The sequence below is a fragment of the Borostomias antarcticus genome (genome assembly GCF_949987555.1).
Source record: "Borostomias antarcticus genome assembly, chromosome: 5".
Taxonomy (NCBI): domain Eukaryota; kingdom Metazoa; phylum Chordata; class Actinopteri; order Stomiiformes; family Stomiidae; genus Borostomias; species Borostomias antarcticus.
This window is the reverse complement of record NC_140238.1, coordinates 12,871,479-12,890,243: the sequence shown is the minus strand read 5'-3', so window position 1 is coordinate 12,890,243 and position 18,765 is coordinate 12,871,479. Positions and strand designations below refer to the sequence as shown.

The following is an 18,765-nucleotide window of genomic DNA, read 5'->3' as shown; positions in this document are numbered from 1 at the left end:
AACGATGAAAGACAGCATTGGCGGACCTTAATCCCCCACCAGATGAATGCTAAACAACCTGCGCTCCTCCGGCCAACAGGCCAAAAATAGAGCTGGACCAGCCCAGAGAAGAGGGTGAGTGATGGGACTTGGGGTGAGGACTGCTGTGTGCCAGTTTGTTTTGTTTTTCTACACCAATTCCCAGGGGCGCTGGAAGTGGGATGCTGAGGGTGCTGCAGCACCCCCTAGCTGCAGACAGGAGGAGCTGCAGAGGAGCACCCCTCCTGAGTGCAATAAAAATAAAAAGAGAAATAATTTTGCTTCGGGGAGGAATACAGATGTTGAAAAAATTTGTTTGTTAGTTTTTAGTGACCACAGGCATGGCAGTCAAGCTACGTGCTCACAACGGCGTCACTACGGAAGTTGTCACAAATTTGATTGCAAACGCGCAGCAAGAGTTGGCTAACAGACGAAGTAACCTACAACATGGTGCAAAAATGCATCTCAGATGTTTCAATGCCAAAAATGCTAAAACAACCAGGACCTTCTTCTACTGTGCCCGACGACAACCAGGCTAGGAGCGTGGCTAGCGAGTTTTCAAGTAAGCACCAGTTGATGTGTTCTATTGGATATTCTGTTAATGGCATGTTTTAGGCTAGCGATGCTGTGAAAATAAGCTGTTTATGTGCCTAACCTATCAGGCCTATTAAAACTTTTTGGTGTGTCAAATGATGTACTGTATGGTTCGTGTGCGTGTCATTTGATTGACTGTCTAGCTGTTTACATTACTGCATGCATAGCGCTACCACATTAACGTTAGTTCTGAATGTGTAGTGTGACCGTCTAGCTGTTTTACATTAGCCTGCACGTGTTGGCTCTGATGTAGCTTTCCTCCCCTTTACCGCTCATTCGACTGTAAATTCCTACACATTATATTATTAAAATATTTCACATCACGTATTTGTAGTGTGCGTGCACGCTTTTTTTAAGCAATAAACCACGAGAGGCTGTGTGTTATAGTGATTTTATAACAGCTAGGCACGATGCGAAGCAAAGTTATAAAATCACTATAACACACGGCCTCTCGTGGTTTATTGCTTTTATACAACGGTTACTACAGCTATTAGTGTAAAATAAACACACGGCAATGTAAAATATTAACATTTATTCAAAACGAAGCATCATTCCCTCAATTCCGCCGAGCAAAATAGTTCCCCTAACAAAAGGGTTGCCAAGCAACAACAACAACTACAATGCATTGGATCAAATGGGAGGCGCATTAATACTGAAAATGGAATGATATGCGGTCCCAGGTGTGTGTTACAAAGTATTTTAACACGGCTTCCAGCCAATCAGAATCAAGAACCAGAACTAACCGTTGTATAAAATTATACTGTGCACTGGGGTCCGTCATGCATGTGCATGTGTGAGTGTGTGTGAGTGAGCGACAGACAGAGGCAGGGACATTTTCATAACAAACACCAGCCTAGATTATAGACAGCACCTCAGCACCCCTTCTCAAACTGCCTTCCCGCGCCCCTGCCGATTCCTACATCTCAGGTCAAGGTTAGGGGCCGCACACATGACTCAGGAAGATAGCAGGTTCGTTTATGTATCTTTTTGTAAGGGTTCAGCGAGAGAAATTCAGTTCACATTCATTTTTTGTCGCCAACCTTTTCCACACAAAACACCTCAGTGTAAAAAGGGCTTCATACACACCTTGGACTTCTGACCAAACTTGTAGAGTTCCGGTAACTTCATGAGGGTGCCTGCAGACACATCTTTGTCCAGGATGCCATAAATTAGGGGAGGGGCGGAGGTGAAGAGGAGGTTGAAGAAGATGAGCACCCAAGAGTTGGTCATGACGCTCCCAGAAAAACCACAGAAGAATTGGTACCAGAACAGCAGGTTGACATACATCTAGACAATGATGGATGGATAGATGGGGGAGAAAGGGAACAAGTCAGACATACTGCAGGTCTTGACAATATGTCTCTTAAGAGAGAGAGACCACTTTCCTTCACACAGATGTGAGGGAAATTCTTACCACATTCTTATAGAAGAAGTAAAGGATCATGTTGGCCAGGCGTGTGTAGCACCAGTGGCCATGAACCAGCAGCAGCTTATGCAGGTGCTTAAACCTGGAGATGGCAAAGTCACTGGACATAACAGCCTGAATAAAGAGAGAGTGAGAGAAAGAGGCAGAGAGAGAGAGAGCAGGGGTGTTCCAATAAGCAATTAGTTGGCTCACTTTCAAAAGAGTTGACATTCTGTGATATTCAAGTTAAGACGGATACACTTGTGGATGGGTTGTTTGGGTGTTCCGTAATCAACTGCACAACTGCACCACCTTTCTTTTTTGTCACAAAAATAATGTTTTGAAACAGTTTTGAATAATTAGGTTCACTCATTGATCCTGAAGAAGGACTGTACCTGCATGCCCTCCTCGCCAGATATCCCGATGCCAACATCTGCCACCTGGATCATGCTGACATCATTGGCTCCATCACCTGGTTAAGCAAGGAATCCATTTGAGTTTCTCAAACTGACACTGTGTCCCAATATCCCATGAGTGAGAAAGTTCCAATGCCAGGAAGCATGCAAGCTATCCTAACGTGGTCTGTTAGATTAAATTAGCAAGACAACAACTACTGTGAAAGACCCAGTCAGATGAGACAATGCATATTGCCAAAATTAAGGCCAAAATCTCTTAATAGGCAAACAATGCTTGCTCAGTTCTATGATAGGCACAGCCCCCCTTTCATTCACCTATGGCTAGGGTCATGACCCCAAGCTGGTCCCGCACCAGCTGTACCACCTGGCTCTTCTGCAGAGGGGTGGAGCGGCAGCAGATGACGGCCTTGCAGCGCCGGCAGAGCTCCAGGAATTCCACTTTAAGATCATCCTGCAGGGCCAAATCCAAAGTGCGCCCGTCGATCACCAACATGAAGCCAGCCAAGTCTGATCGGGCCTCGCAGCGGCCCAAGTCAGCACTCAGCTCCTGGAACAAGACCTTGCATGCCTCCTGGGGGAACACACAATGGCAGGGGTTAATTCAAGCAAATATTTAGTGGGAGATGTATTACTCAAATTAATCAATGTTCAGAGGAAGTGTCTCTTGTTTGGTTTAGTAAAAAACACATCCTAGCCATAGAATAAGTATCTGAGTTGGAAGAACCTGGAATATTTCCATAACCATATACCTAACACTAAAACTCACTTTGCTTCCACAGTTGGCAGTCAGCAGTTTGTCGGTGGGCCGTAGAAGTTTGCAGGCGCAGGCAATATTTATGGCAGTCTCTTGTTTGTCCCCTGTGAGGACCCATACCTTTACCCCTGCCCTCTGTAGTGCCTCAATGGTCTCCGGGACCTCCTCCTGGAGTCTGTCCACAATCCCTGTTGCACCTTGAGATAGAAGGTAGAAAGAAACACTCAGTTATGCAGCTATGAAGTTGAACATTTTTCATTTATTTCCATCTTTTTCACATTTTGTGGGACGTCAAATACATGGTTATCTGAAGTCACGCCACTCTAATGAATATGCAACACAATGGACAGAGATTTATGTACTGTATAACCATCTTCACATTGTAGGCCCGGTATCTGACCCATGGATGGTGGATAGCTCATCTCAATCCAGCTTGCCCTGAATTCCCAATGTTTTCCTTTTCCCTGGACTGCACTGCTCCACATCATCCCCAACTCTGTAACATCTGCCCCCAACACACTGTCTTTGACTGTCCCCTCTCTCAAGATGCATCTGTGACACAATGTAATATGTAATATATAACATACAAACATAAAAACAGCCTTATTTCACAAACTATTCATACACACACACAGAACCGGCCCTCCCTATACACTCACTACGCAAGTTGCGTAGGGCCCCGCAAATTACGTAAGGCCCTGCCTTCCCCTCCTCTCGTGCCAAAGCAGGTGTCAATCACTTACAGCATAGAGAAGAAGGTGAAGCGGAGCAACATTTCAGGCAATGAAAAGAGAAAAAAAAGCATGAGACTGAATTGCGGGAACAGCAATCAGGTAAACTTGTGTTATCTCCACTCCAAATTTGATGTCAGCAAATAAAGTTAACGTTAAGTTGCTTGTTAGCTTTCAGCGCATCCTAGTCTGTCTGTCTTGCTAACCAGCACTTGGGCTCAGCAGCGCATCTCTTGGTCTGCGTGTGTCTTTTGCTTGTCAGCCATTGACTCCAGGGCTGTGTTCTGTGACTTTGTGCCTGATAAATGTGAGAGTGAAATGTATTATGTACGGTTTGAGAAATGTCACAATGTGCAAAGCTGTTTATAAACTGCAGTTCGGAAATGTGTTGCGGTAATAGCTAACGTTACCCGATCTGTTCCACGAATATTTACGCTGTGTGGCCAAATGAGTTAGCTAGATAATGTTAGCTAGCTAGCTACATTGAAGTACATTTATTAAGTGTACTTGTGTAATAGTTTTTCACTAGGGATAGGCCTATCCATATTGCAGCTGATGAAATTAATAATAGCATTGTTATCTATAATTTACAGGTGCTATGCTGAAGTTTGTTAGTAAAACTAAAGGAGATGCTGGATCATCAACTAGTACAAGCTCAGTTGATCCACATCCAGCCTCAGCCAGTACTACCACAGGCCCAGTACAGCCAGCTTCAACAGATACCACAGGCTCAGTACAGCCAGCTTCGGGAACTACTAACACAGACCTAGGTGAAGTACAGGCAGCCTAAACCAGTACTAGCACTAGCACAACCAGAGGTGTACAGCCAGCATCAGCTACAAGCAGTTCGCGGGGGGGGGGGGGACTCGATTGTAGCACTGGGGTGTCAATAGAAAAAGGTTTACATGTCTCACGGGTCAGGTAGGAGGGCCCTTTAGCAGAACTTTGCTTAGGGCCCCAGGGAGGTCAGGGCCAGCTCTGCACACACATATAACTTACCTTGCACACTATAACACATGCACACCCACACAACCATTTACACACTATAAACTCTTTCCCCGAGTCAGGAGAACCAAGGGGGGAGGCGTCTTCACCTTGAAATTGAACTCACATTCCCCCTTCGTCTAAGGTTGCATGTCCACTAAGCATTTTGTCATTGCATGTCTTTCGTGTGCCCCCCGCGATTGATTTGCTTATGGGTGTTTCACTATGGTTTAACTTCCTCTAGACACCCAGGCTATTTTATGCTAAATCTAAGCGCCAAGACTTCGCTCCTCATGAGTGAATATATCGCCACCGCGTCACTTCACTTTCTGATTTCGTGCCCGCATTGGTTTTGAGCCGGCCATTCACCTCCATTCATTTTTTGGAGTATGATTATGCAAAAAATAAAATGACAAATAAATTTGCCTTTCATGAAACTCGGTAGAGATGTGTAGTATGGCCCAATTTAGAACACATTCAATTTTGGAGTGGATCTGAGTCACAGGGCGGGTCCACGAGCCGCCCAAACATGGCTAGCCATTCACCTCCTTTCATTTTTTGATCTTGGGGATTCATTCATTCATTCATTCATTGTCAATAGGGGTAATTGAAATGGCCATACAATATCTCGAGGTCACAGAGAAACGTGGTTTGGACTGGCATAAAGCTCTCGACCTAACGAATGCAGCAATACCAAAAATGCGCACGTGCGCGCAGAGCCATGAAAGTCAATCAGAGAAATTATATTGCTTGCGGTTCTGAACAACTGTTTTAATGCTCACAAGCTCGCAAGACGAGCCTCACACAAGGCCGGTACACCTGGAGGCATAACAGGTACTGAAGTGTCTAGCAGCTACGCTAGAGAGCAGACGGGCAACCATCAATGCCCTGCCTCTCACGTCATTCCATCGGGTGGATACATGTCAGTTTGTCCGTGAAGGTGCGCAGCTACCCAATGCCTATGCTCCAAAGACACAGATGGGCCAATTGGGAGCAGCATGGGACTGGAAGCTGCTGGCAGACCTGGGACAGAAGCTTTGCTTATCTATTTTTTGACAACAACAGAAAAGGAAAAGAAACAAACTGATTCTTCGATTATCTACAAAAATTCATTAGAGCAGTGTCCTCCCTAAAGACCAATATTTGATAAACAGGATATGACCATTTTTAGCAGGAAATAATCAGTAAGTAACTACAAAGATATGTATAATTGGAGATGGTGTAGTATATTTACCCAATAGTGTGAGGTTGCACTCCAATCTCTGGGCAGACTCTAGCAGCAGCTCCTCTCTATTCTCTATGCTGGTCTCTGCAAAGCTGTGACGCTTCAACCAAACTTCATACTCCTCTTCCTCCAGCACCTGATGATGAAATGCACAAGGCAATCAATTCACAAATTTTAGTCTCTATTTGTTCTCACAAATCCTTAACAGATTTGTATCATATAAATGCTCTAAACTATGTTTCTGACATAATCATCATTTATGCAGATTTAGCATTTTTACTTGTGTTGCCAGATATATCTAAATTAAGCAATTACATTGTCTTTAAATGGCATAATACTGGCATGTTACCCTTTTAGCAATGCAGAGGGTACGAAGGCCTTCTCTGGCATAGTTGTCCAAGTGTTTCTGAGTTTGTTCTCTGATATGGCACTCTCTGCCATCTGTCTGCTCAGCATCTGAAGAGGATAATAAAGAGAGAGAGAGAGAGAGAGAGAGAGAGAGAGATAAGGAATAATTGAAAGGTAGATTACAGATAGGTTTTACTACTACTACTACTACTACTACTACTACTACTACTACGGTTAAAGTGAGACCCAAGACATTCTCATCATTCCTCGAAAAATGTTAACTCATTAACCACGCCTGTTATTCTGCTGAAGTCTTAAGTATTCATATAATGATAATACAGCTTATATATATATATATATATATATATATATATATATATATATATATAGGTGTCACATTCTTATATATGACTTCAATAATTTTCCATTTTATAATTTCCATGGTGAACATAAAAAAAACTTTAACCATGCAACCGTGACAATGACCATAACTTTTGTGTTAAAAATAAACAACCATCACAACCATTGTAATTGATACATCTTCAAATATCTATTATGCACTTTAATGATTTTCAGTAATGTGCTTTACTTAAGACCAATTGCTTGTTTTACTATATCCAGTAATTAGTCTCCATTTTCTACCATTTCTACTCACTTGAACTCAGTCTCCTTCAAATTACAGTACTTTAAAATGAAGGTAACCACAGCATTGGACACAGAGAGGAGGGGGATTGTGGTAATAGTATAGTAATAATAAACCTGCTTTTAGCCCCATTCGGTATGATGATGACCATGTGTTACCAACTTATGTTTGAACACTGAAATAGTCTGACATAATATGATCAGGCCTGGGAGTGACTGTGGAAATGGCAACAAGCTATATCAAGCACTGTACAGAAAGGTTTTGGCCCACTGTGGGAATGGGGCTATATGTTACCTTTGGGTGACTCAGCCAGGTCTATGATGACAGAGTCGGCTCCTTTGGTGTATACCACCACCTGACCTGTGAGCGGATGGCGGACTACCACAGACATCCTCTTGCGGGCGGAGTCGAAGGGCAGGATGTGGAGCAGGCGCACATCCAGGCTTCCAATCCCTGGCAGTTCCACCAGCAGGCGCTCCGGGGAGCGGCCCAGCAGGGTGCAGCGGTAGGCCTTGGCTGCATGGACCAGCGCAGCCTCGTCTGGACTCTCCGCCTCGTATACCAGAGAGTCGTCATCAGCCGGGGGCTCTCCGAGCTCATTTTGACCTGTGGCCGAGTCCTTCAGACTGTCGCACGGCTCTCTTGGGTTTACCAGTCTGTCCTTGCAGATCGTTGACCCCTCGTCTCCCTCAGCTTCCCTGTGCTCTGCCTTCCATTCCTCTATCTCCTCTTCCTCTTCAGGAGGCCTGTCTGATCCTGGAAAGTGTCTAAGTACGGAGGCATCAAGGTCGGGCTCATGATCTGGGTCAGTCCTCTCTCTGGCGGTGGTGGAAGGGGTGAAGGAGCCAGCCTTGGCTCGGGCGAAGAGCTTACGCGTGAAGCTATGGGGGCTCTCACTGGCCTGTGAAGGGGAGAGGGTGGAGAAACGGGGGATGCCGAAGCGCTGGAACATGAGTTTGATGTCCTCCAGGGATTTGAGAGGGGTGTGGGACACTTCTGGCACCTGAACCTGTGAATTCAAGTCCAGGGCATCATTGAGACTTGAGTATTGTCCAGGATTCAACATAGCATTGAATTCAACAATTATTTCAAAATCAATTAATGATCTTGTGTTAGGGCACCACAAAATGGTGGTACGCCACAGCCTAAGAATTGCATTTCTCTAACTAGAGGATGACATGTTATTATGAAGTGTTTGCATTTATGATGCACTCAATGTCAAATTACAAGGTATTGTTGAGGGCATTCCACAAATCAGGATCAATGGGATAGCCAGCAAAGTGTTTTGTACTTTTGTGGCTGGAATGAAAGTTAATTACTCATTACATAAGAACACTACGTTAGTTAGTATTAGGGGGGTAAAGATTCTGAATCGAAGTTGAAAATAATGAGTGTTTGATTTTGACATTAGTTCAGCTTTTCTTCCCGCTTCCAGTTGTAGGCTAGATTACATGTGAGAGCTAGACTCTGGGCTGTAATCTCTATGGCTAATAGTCTATTGCATCTATGAGTGCTGCAATGTGATTTTTCACATCTACACACAACCTTATCTGTCATTTGTATTATTTTTTGCATAAATAGTTACTTATGAACCCAATGCCACACATAAAACACCGATTTGGTTAATCTAAACTAAGGACATACTATTATTTTAAATGAGCTGTGATTTCATACTAACTAATGCTGTTAGTGAGAGTGTTCTCCATGACAGGATGATTGATGATTGAGACTGATTGTCTCAGCTCAAGGCGCAGCCCGCTCTCCAGAGAATGTTGACATTCTTACTCTATGTACTTGAAGAACTTTAAAATGTGAAGTGCATTAACAAACACAGACCTCCGCCCATGAATGCATTTCGTGGCTCTGTGTGCGGCAAAATATAATGGCCGGCCCAGCCAAGTTTGGTGTGGCTCATGGACCTTCCCCGTGATTCGGATCTGCTACAGAATTTATTTGTTAGTTGACCCATGCTACATCCCTTCACTGAGTTTCATGAAAATCAGTCTGGTAGTTTTAGTGTAAACCTGGTCTAAAAAATGAATGAAGGTGAATGGCCGACCATGTTCGGGCAGCTCGTGGACCCACCCCGTGAGTTGGATTCAAAATTTAATGGGGTCTAAGTTGGCCCATGCTACACCCTTCCATGGAGTTCCGTGAAAATCAGTGTGGTAGTTTTTGCGTAATCCTGCTAACAAACAAACAAAAATGCCACTGAAAACATAACCTCTCACCCTGTACTGTCACTGGGGCTGAGGTAATAAAATGTGACAAAAAATATGAGATAATGTGCACATTCAAAGACTTCCAGGCAACACGTTTAGCTTACAGAAATCTAAAAGTTAGCTGGCAAACTCAGTAATCCTGCTTTGTGGAACAACCCCCTGGTCTAAACATGTAGCTAGCTACAGTACACACCACATGGCGGGGCTGACTAGGAGAGGACACCACCACCGTGTTGCAGATAGCCAGAGCCAGGAAGAAGTCCACAATGTAGGTGAGCTCCATACTGGGGGAAGAGCTCTCTCTCAGCAGTGGGGAGGACAGGCTGTCCAGCTTTTGAACCAGCGAAGGGTCCGGTACCACATCCTTTGCCTGAGTCGTCCCAAAGAGTAAGACAGTCTTAATGTTGTTTACAGTCTTAATGTTGTTTACTTGAAAGTGTATAAGAAAAATATGGCCGGGCAGTGGTACAGTTAAATGTAACATTAACAGCACTTATTGATCAATAATCACTGTTTACAGTCTAGACAAAAAGAAAAAACATAATTCCTCTGCAACAATAAAGCTGTGTGTGTGTGTGGAACTGACCATACGGCTACTGAAGGCACTGTGGCGATGCAGTTGAGGGCTGGGTGGCTCATCTGGCCTCTCCCCCCCAGCATGGTCCGTGAGTGTGTGCAGCGAGACGGAACTGCGGTTGCAGCTGAGGGAACGGCAGCTCAGGGACTTGGCGCTACAGCGCGACTTGAGTGTGAGCGTGTGGCACCCCACCTCGCCCTCCTCTGGCTCATACACATCCAGCCTCCTTGCTGCCAGAGACATACAGTAGGGAGAGAGAGAGAGAGAGAGAGAGAGAGAGAGAGAGAGAAAGAAGAGAATCATTCGACTACAACAGACAGAGTGCATGCACAATATTTGTCCCCCCTGTTGAGTTGTTTTGGCTTTTGGTGTTTTTGTATTGACTCTGATAATTGACTGTTCGCTGGCTCTGCGTTGTGTTTGTACCAACAATAAAATGAACTCTGCTTCAACCAATCAAACACACTGAAGATCTCTTGATGAATGAAGATCCAACACGGGATGAAGCGCTCCTTTGTCTAATAGATTATTTTCTTGTGTATCACGTTCAGATGTCCAACTCAGTGCTGTGTAGCCATGCCCTCGTCTCTGGTCCCACTTGAAAGAGGCTGGCCTCCGAAGGTGGTCTGTACAGGGAACAGGTAGTAATTATGTAGTCGGCAGTCTGCTCGGGCTCCCCACATTCGCATGCTGCGCTGTTTGCCAGGCCCCACTTCTTCATGGATGATTTGAAGCAGCCGACCCCCGTACGTAGGCGGTTCAGCAGGGTCCATTGCCGATGAGGTACTTCTACTCCTTGAATGCCTTCTCCCGGGTCTCAGATGTAGTGATGGATATGTGTGGGCCCGGCTGACTCCCACTTCTGCTTCCAAGATGCTGCCAGCCAAGCATTTGTTGACTGGTCCTCAGGGATGTAGCAGAGCATCTCTTCAGCCGCCATGTTGTAAGGGTGGCGGGACTTAAGTATGCTTGGGGCCACTGCTTTAGTTTTAGTATTGTGCAGGATATGCCAGTCATGTTTCTGGGCTTTCCTTGCCAGAGCTAGGGTAGCAGACTCTCGTCGAAGGCCAGCCAGGGCAAATCCCGCAAGGACTGGCAGGAAGGGCACAGGGGTGGGCTTAAGGTAGCCAGTTATGGTCCTGAGAGCATTGTTAATTGCAGCACCTTTTTGACATGTGGGCTTCTACACCAGCTGGGGCACAGTATTCAGCTGCCGAGAAGACCAGGGCTTAAGTGGAGATTTGTAGGGTCCTGGCGGACGTTCCCCAGGTTGTACCAGCTAGGCTTCGGATTACATTACATTACATTACAGTCATTTAGCAGACGCTTTTATCCAAAGCGACTAACAATAATTGCATTTAACGTAGGAAGAGCCAATGTACTACTACTTGCCAGAACTCACAAGTGCATCTTCTTTCTAAAACAAGTGACTAAGAGCATAATCTAGTGCTGAAGGCAAAGTGCAAGAATCACAATCTAAAGTACAGTGCAATATAATATAATAAGTGCTTAGGTGGGAGGATTGTTGTAGTACTTCTTGAAGAGATGAGTTTTGAGCCTGCAACGAAAGATGGGCAGCGACTCTGCTGTCCTGACATCAGTGGGATGTGAGACTCTTGATGTCACCTTGGCCCTCACTTCTTCTAGGTGTTGTTTGAAGGTCAGTGTCCTGTCCAGGCGTACGCCGAGGTACTCTGGGGCTTGCTGGAAATCCAGGCGCTTATTATCAACAAACACGTCCAGTTCCCTTTTTGCTTCTGTGTTGTTTAGATGGAATGCCGCCGACAGTCTTGCCAGTGCTTATCTGCAGGCGCAGCTCTATAAGTGTCTAATAGAGGTTTATTGCATAATCAAGCAAAAGTAAAGTTACAGCTCAGCTCTCTCACAGCAGGTAGCTGTCACAGAGGAGACACTCACAACAAAGAGACACTCATCACCATCTCAAGTACCCTTTTCGCCCCCCTCGTCTTGTGATCATAAGATTCCCATACCACCAGGTTATCTTGACCCCTCTCTCGAGCATCACACATCGGCAATACAAGGACACATAGTGTGAGAAGGCTTCTAGCTAACATATGAGAATGTTCTCAAACATAAAATATCACTTACTGAGACGTCTAAGAGACGCCAAACCATCACCCTTTGTCTCTACAATATTGAGGACTGGCCTTTTAACCCTGTGTCAAAAAATACTCAGGGTTGGCTAGTCCTTAAAGGACAATGCTCATTTTTGACAACCTGGACCTTATTTATGGCATATTATAAGACGTTTCACTCACCGAGATAACTTTGGTGTAATTTGGAGGCCTGTAGAAGAAATTTAAAATCCAGCGCGAGCCAAGTATGTCCATGTAATGGCGGCGGACGGGGCACTGAGAATGCAGCTTCTAAAAAATCTATTTTCTGCCGCGAAACGGTTGTTTTCATCAATCTGTCTTTATGAATCGCTAGTTGTGCTTACAGAGCGAGGGCTTGTTGTGGTTTTTCACATGCCTCTGTAATATGATCTTTAGAAACGTCTTTAGAAACGAAATACAGTAGCTTCCCCACTTGCTCCAGCACGCATGCGCACAGCGCGCAAGCGTTGCTCCAGCTCGCGCTGGATTTTACATTTCTTCTACAGGCCTCCGAATTTCACCAAAGTTATCTCGGTGAGTCAAACATCTTATAATATGCCGTAAATAAGGTCCAGGTTGTCAAAAACGAGCATTCTCCTTTAACATGCCACATATCGTGTCATAATATGGTGAAAGTGCATTAATTATAGAGGCTGATCATGTGACGACACAAAGTACTGTATGTGCAGACATGTTGGAAGACCGCTATAAGACAAGCAAGCATTAGAAATGCCAATGAGAACTTCTAAGTTTGCGTCCATCAAGGTTTTGGTTACGTTCAATCTGACTCACTTGTGTATAGGCGTTAATATCTCTGCAAGACATTTACAACACAAAACATTTACAACACAAAACAAAAACTACAATATCAGCACCTCTAAAATGCACAACGATTCGAAATATGGCGCTTGGAGCTGAAGGTGCCTCCTCCCAGCGTGGCCACACCTGGTTCAAAGCATGTGTGTGTGTGTGTGTGTGTGTGCTGAGATTCAAGCAGCACCATGGGGCATTCCTCTGCGGCATTATTTGGGTGTAGGAAAATCCACACGCCATGAATGTGAAGCACACAAAATTTACACTGGCAGACAGAATTTCCCCTCACTGCAAGTTCATAGCACAACACTTACACAATGTAGCTTTAAATAAATGAATATACTGAAATGAATTATCAGCAATAACATGGCTAGCACATATTTTTAGGGGTCCAAGCAGCCGCTGCTGCGGCAAGATCCCTATTGATTTTGTTCTCATTCTTCCTTCCTTTCTTTCTTATTTTTCTCAGCTAAAAGTGTTTGTGCAGCAAAAACTGTATGCTCCAAGCGAGCACTGGCAGGTGGGTTGCACATCCCACCCCATACTCAGGCACATAAAATGACACTCTAACACACTAAAAATGTAACATTTTGGGACTTTTCTTCCATTTTCTCAATAACCTATTTCGGCGAACTTGTCGGAAACTTGGGACAATCGTCCTCAAAATTTGGCAGGATCATGTACAGACTCCACTGATGTAACGTTCTCAAAGAAATTTAGATATGTCAATCCGTTTTGACATAATGCATTTTTAAAGCTGTGTTGTTAAGTTCAATTTTACATAAATGCTCATAAATGGGGCGGCTGTGGCCCAGGAGCTAGAGCGGGTCGTCCAATGATCATAGGGTCGGTGGTTCGAATCCCCGCTCTTCCTGTCCACATGTCGAAGTCTCCTTGGAAAAGACACTGAACCAAAAATTGCTCCCGATGATCAGGCTAGCACCTTGCATGGCAGCTGCTGCCATTGGTGAATGTGTATGTATGAATGGGTGAATGAGAGGCCTTCATTGTAAAGCACTTTGGATGAAAGCGTATAAGTGCAGTCCATGTACCATTTTACCATAAATCAAAAATGGCTAAAGCATTGGTAACCAAACTTGGTGCACGTGTTCGGATGCTAGGTCCGAGCTTCTCTATGCAGTTTTGGGATATTCCGTCACTGGGGTTGTCTAGTTTATATCTCATAATCTGCTACAGTACATGGATTCGTACCAAATTTGGTTTGCACGATCTAGGGTCATTACTTAGGTCGATGCATAAACTTTGGTAATGACTGAATAAAGTGGCCATGGCTTTTTACAGCAAATCTAAATTTCTAGACATTTCACATTCCAAACTTTAAAAAAAAAAAAAAAAAAAAAAAAAAAAAATTCATCAATAATTAATTCATTGTCACTATCTTTTTCAAAAATATGCTAAATCAGTGAACGTCTACATCTCCAAAAGTCTTCATTCATATGCTACCACGAACCAGAACAACATTCTTTGGATACTACATATCAAGTGTTTAAAACGGCGTTCAGATCGGTCAAATGATGAGTACAATGTTCAATATCTTGCTGTAATATGCACAACATTTTATATTTCATCTAATTTTTAAACAAATTTCACCAAAATATTTCACAATAAATACCAACCAGGATAATGGGATTTTTTGTCAAAAAATGTATCTCCAACATTTTCCTTGATATAATTATTTTCATTTCAAAAAGACAAATAACCCAGTCTTGCACATGTAATATAATTGTCTCAAGTTGTGCTGTGTGAAAAGCCTGTGTTCCCGGTGGTGCAGTGGTAATTCACCTTCTTGGGGGATTCGGCGGTTAACGGTTCAAATCCCCAGGTTGCCACAACCTCCTGTTTCTGCCCATCTGTTGTGACCTCTTGTGCTTTAAAAGTTGACATGCCATATCCATGCAAGGTGCCAGCCTGCTCTGTAGCGCCGCATTATGTAATAATCGTGCATTATGGCAATATGTACAGTAACAACTTATTACAAAATGCGTCAAAGTTTATTACATATTGCGTTCAAGAATGTTATTACATAATGCAGCAGATTATTACAAAATGCGGCATTATTACATGATGTGAAAATGTATTACATTATTACATAATGTGGCGCTACATGCTCATTGGGACTAATTTGTGGTACAGTGTCTTGCTCAAGGACACTTTCACGTGTCAACTTAAAAAAATATTTTAGTTTACAATTTCTTGGGCTAGACAAGTTCCTTAATTTCAATCAAGTCGTCTGCATCTTTGCTTCACTGGTCTTCTGTTCCTTCTCCAAATCCTATTTTTGACACCTCGTCACAAAACGCTTGGACCCCGATCATTGCTGCTTGCGGCTATATTTTACATTTCTCACCCACTCTGCCGTCAATATTCAAAACTCATTTAAGTGTTTGGGGGAAAAAATGAAATGATCAGTATAAGGAAAAATACCTTCATAATGACTCACCATTTTCTTCATGGGGGTACTCCACTCCAAAGATGGTGCAACGCCGGAACACCATCTTGTTCTCAGTCAGTGTTCCAGTCTTGTCAGAGAACACATACTGTATCTGTCCCAGGTCCTCTGTGATGTTCAGGGCCCGGCACTGGATCCTGGAATCCAGGTGTTCATTGTAGAAATCCATGTCATTCTGGATGAAGAAAATCTGGCCCAATTTAACAATCTCAATGGACACATATAAAGAGATGGGGATCAGCACCTGTCAATGAGAGAATGGGACACATTCTATTTAGCAGTATATTGTATGCAATTTTTTTTTTTTAAAAGAGCATCTTATTCGACACTTATTTCAATAAGAAACAATGCTTTATGCCTGAATACCTTTGACAGAGAAAGTGCAGAAATAATATAGCGTTTCATTTGTATACCATTTTTCAAGAGACCAAATACACTTTAAATCAAGGATCAACACAACATAAATCAGTACAATAAAATAAAATACAACCAAATACAAAGATGCAAATGAAGATCAAGTTAAAGCAGTCTCACCAAAAGCATGAAAGCTACTAGGAATAGTACATTATGGGACGTGATTCTGTGCTAATACCTGTAGTACTATAATCATGGTCCAAAAGAGGTAGAAACCAGCCAAGGCTGGAGATGTGCTGTCAGGAATCAGGTAGGGAGGATCCTTCAGGTTGCTGAGCCAGAGACCATGACCTGAAGGTACACAAATATTGTAACAGAAATTATTGACTATGCTTGTGACCATGCAGGGCAGATGTTTCTCTCTAGTGCAGCTTTTGTCTTTCCCAGCACTGTCTCCTCCTTTTATTATCTTGGAAACATCGTCTATAGTTCTCTCTCGGAGGTAAGACAGGATTATATGACAGGAAAGCCAGCATGGGCTCGAGGGTATAAATCCCACCTCAGCTCAGTTTTAGTGTTTGCTCAGCTGCTCTGCTCTCCTGACCAAATGTCCTAGGTTATTCAATTTAATTGCCTTCCCATGTGATCCTGTTTCCCCCTAGAAACGCCTATTTCATTGACACTGAATGATGGGTTCCACCTATCAGCACCAACGTCCGATGTCTGTGATAACTTGCTGTCTGAGTTTGAATAAAGTCCTATCTATGTTTGTACTCAGGGTTCCTTTGGCTTGAAAACCTGTGTTTCTCTTCAAGGATCATAATTGCAATTTTGGAATAAAGGAAACAGTTTTGGGACTTTTAAATAGTGAACCTCTGCATATGTTTTGCTCATTATTTCTATTCAGAATTAAGTGTTAAATAATTTAGTAACAATATGAGACATGATCAACTATACTCCAAGCACTCAGTAAAAAAGGACCTTCTCAGAGACCTTTCTTGACAAGGCCTGAGCTGCACTAGCTGATCGTAAATTGGAACGTAGCTTAGTTTGAACGTAACTTCCAAGGTTATGCCGGAGTTTACGAGTTACTAGCATTTATGGGTTGCACCACCTGAACGTAAGCATAACTTAAATCTTACACTTAGCCCTTAAGTGTAAGATTTAAGTTAGAACTTCAAATGACGGTTCACATTTAGCTAAGTTGAACAGAGTTGAACAGAATGGCATGTTTACCCGTTGAAAGATTAGCATTAGAGCGATTTGAAGAGGAGAACAATATACTGTACGCAGAGAGAGGGTACTAAGAGACCAAATTCATCCCCTAGATGTATACGACAATGTAGACATCCATGCCCGTTATGGTTTAGACGAGAGCAAATTATGTCTAGAACCGACATGCTAGCTAGCACATAAGCTAACACATATTTTGCTTGAATTTGTCCCTCAGCTCCTGTGTCTCCGCAGACCTCTGAACCTCCAAGCCCTCTCAGGACTTCCTCTCACTTAGAGCCCTGTTCAGGTCTAACTCGTGCTGGATGTCATTAGCTACATTATTGGCTATTAAAATAATTTAACAGGCATGGATGGCTACACTGTCATATACATATAGGGAATGTATAAGGTCACTTCGTACCCTCTCTCTGTCAAGTTGTTCTCTTCATACCGCTCTTGGCTACTAGCCCCATCACACATAAGAACAGACATGAAATGTTGCATTGTTGCATTTAATTGTATTATTAAGTTGGCATACTGTAAATATGATATGTTTGATATGATCAAATATGTTTATATTACATATGTTGGCTACTAAACTGAGTTTACAATGTTATCCTTCATTTAGTGTGATTGTGTATCCTTGTGATTTCAAGTCTTCTTGTCATTTAAATATCTCTAGGTGTAGTTTTGTCTTTTCAAGCTAAATTTTTTTCTCTTTCAGCTTGATTAGGGCCCGAGCACTGGCGGTGCGAGGCCCTATTGAAACTCGAAGGATTATTATTCTCCTTCTCCTTCTTCTCCTTCTCCTTTACTCCAAACAAATGCCTTTTAGGCGGCCTGAACATCGATGAAAACGGATGAAACTTTGCAGATACGTCAGTCCCGGTGAAAAATTTGATAATTCATGGGTGACGGAAATGGGCGTGGCAAAACGGCTCAAGAGCGCCCCCTGGAAAGTTTAAAATGGCGAGCCCCACCTTTCAGTTTGATGTAGGCTAACGAAATTCGGTGGGCATATGTATTTCATCGAGCCACACTTAAATGTCTCTTGGAGCTATACCCAACATGCAACAGGAAGTCCGCCATTTTGCTCTTAATGTGCCATTTTGTCCTTGTTTTGACCATTTCCATGCCTCGTACTTCGACGAACCCCTCCTACAGATTTCATCCGATCAACTTCATATCGGGTCAGCTTCATCTTAAGACCTTTGTGATCAAAAGTTATCAAAAAAATTGAGTTTTCACCAAACACCCTTGCCGTGGCGCCCCGCCAAAGTTTGACATTTCGCCATAAAACACGAAGTCCTCATAACTCCTCCATACATTATCCAATTTGTCCAATATATCTCACGCTTCATGACGGTTCTGTCCTGAACACATCTATGTGTCAGTATTGCGTCATACTTATAGCGCCACCTATTGGTGAAACAGGAAGTCCTCATAACTCCTCCATACATTATCCGATTTGTCCGATATGTCTCACGCTTCATGACAGTTCTGTCATGAACACATCTATGTGTCAGTATTGCGTCATACTTATAGCGCCACCTATTGGTGAAAAAGGAAGTCCTCATAACTCCTCCATACATTATCCAATTTGTCCGATATAGCTCACGCTTCATGACGGTTCTGTCCTGAACACATCTATGTGTCAGTATTGCGTCATACTTATAGCGCCACCTATTGGTGAAACAGTACGTCCTCATAACTCCTCCATACATTATCCGATTTGTCCGATATGTCTCACGCTTCATGACAGTTCTGTCCTGAACACATCTATGTGTCAGTATTGCGTCATACTTATAGCGCCACCTATTGGTGAAACAGTACGTCCTCATAACTCCTCCATACATTATCCGATTTGTCCGATATGTCT

The 18,765-nt window shown here is 43.3% G+C and overlaps 1 protein-coding gene across 1 annotated transcript in view; it reads right to left on the bottom strand.

Annotated features, from left to right (window-relative positions):
• The window catches only part of atp10d (ATPase phospholipid transporting 10D), a gene marked incomplete at both ends in the record, with an annotated part of 45,335 nt that overhangs the window by 5,726 nt on the left and 20,844 nt on the right, over positions 1 to 18,765 (bottom strand). The window contains 14 exons of the mRNA XM_084438916.1: positions 1,699 to 1,899; positions 2,027 to 2,152; positions 2,413 to 2,489; positions 2,749 to 3,004; positions 3,200 to 3,384; positions 6,137 to 6,263; positions 6,477 to 6,583; positions 7,413 to 8,127; positions 9,534 to 9,710; positions 9,927 to 10,147; positions 10,973 to 11,009; positions 11,544 to 11,674; positions 15,309 to 15,561; positions 15,910 to 16,022. Coding sequence (XP_084295042.1) covers positions 1,699 to 1,899; positions 2,027 to 2,152; positions 2,413 to 2,489; positions 2,749 to 3,004; positions 3,200 to 3,384; positions 6,137 to 6,263; positions 6,477 to 6,583; positions 7,413 to 8,127; positions 9,534 to 9,710; positions 9,927 to 10,147; positions 10,973 to 11,009; positions 11,544 to 11,674; positions 15,309 to 15,561; positions 15,910 to 16,022 — 2,726 coding nt within the window. The remainder of the gene's footprint in view (positions 1 to 1,698; positions 1,900 to 2,026; positions 2,153 to 2,412; positions 2,490 to 2,748; positions 3,005 to 3,199; positions 3,385 to 6,136; positions 6,264 to 6,476; positions 6,584 to 7,412; positions 8,128 to 9,533; positions 9,711 to 9,926; positions 10,148 to 10,972; positions 11,010 to 11,543; positions 11,675 to 15,308; positions 15,562 to 15,909; positions 16,023 to 18,765) is intronic.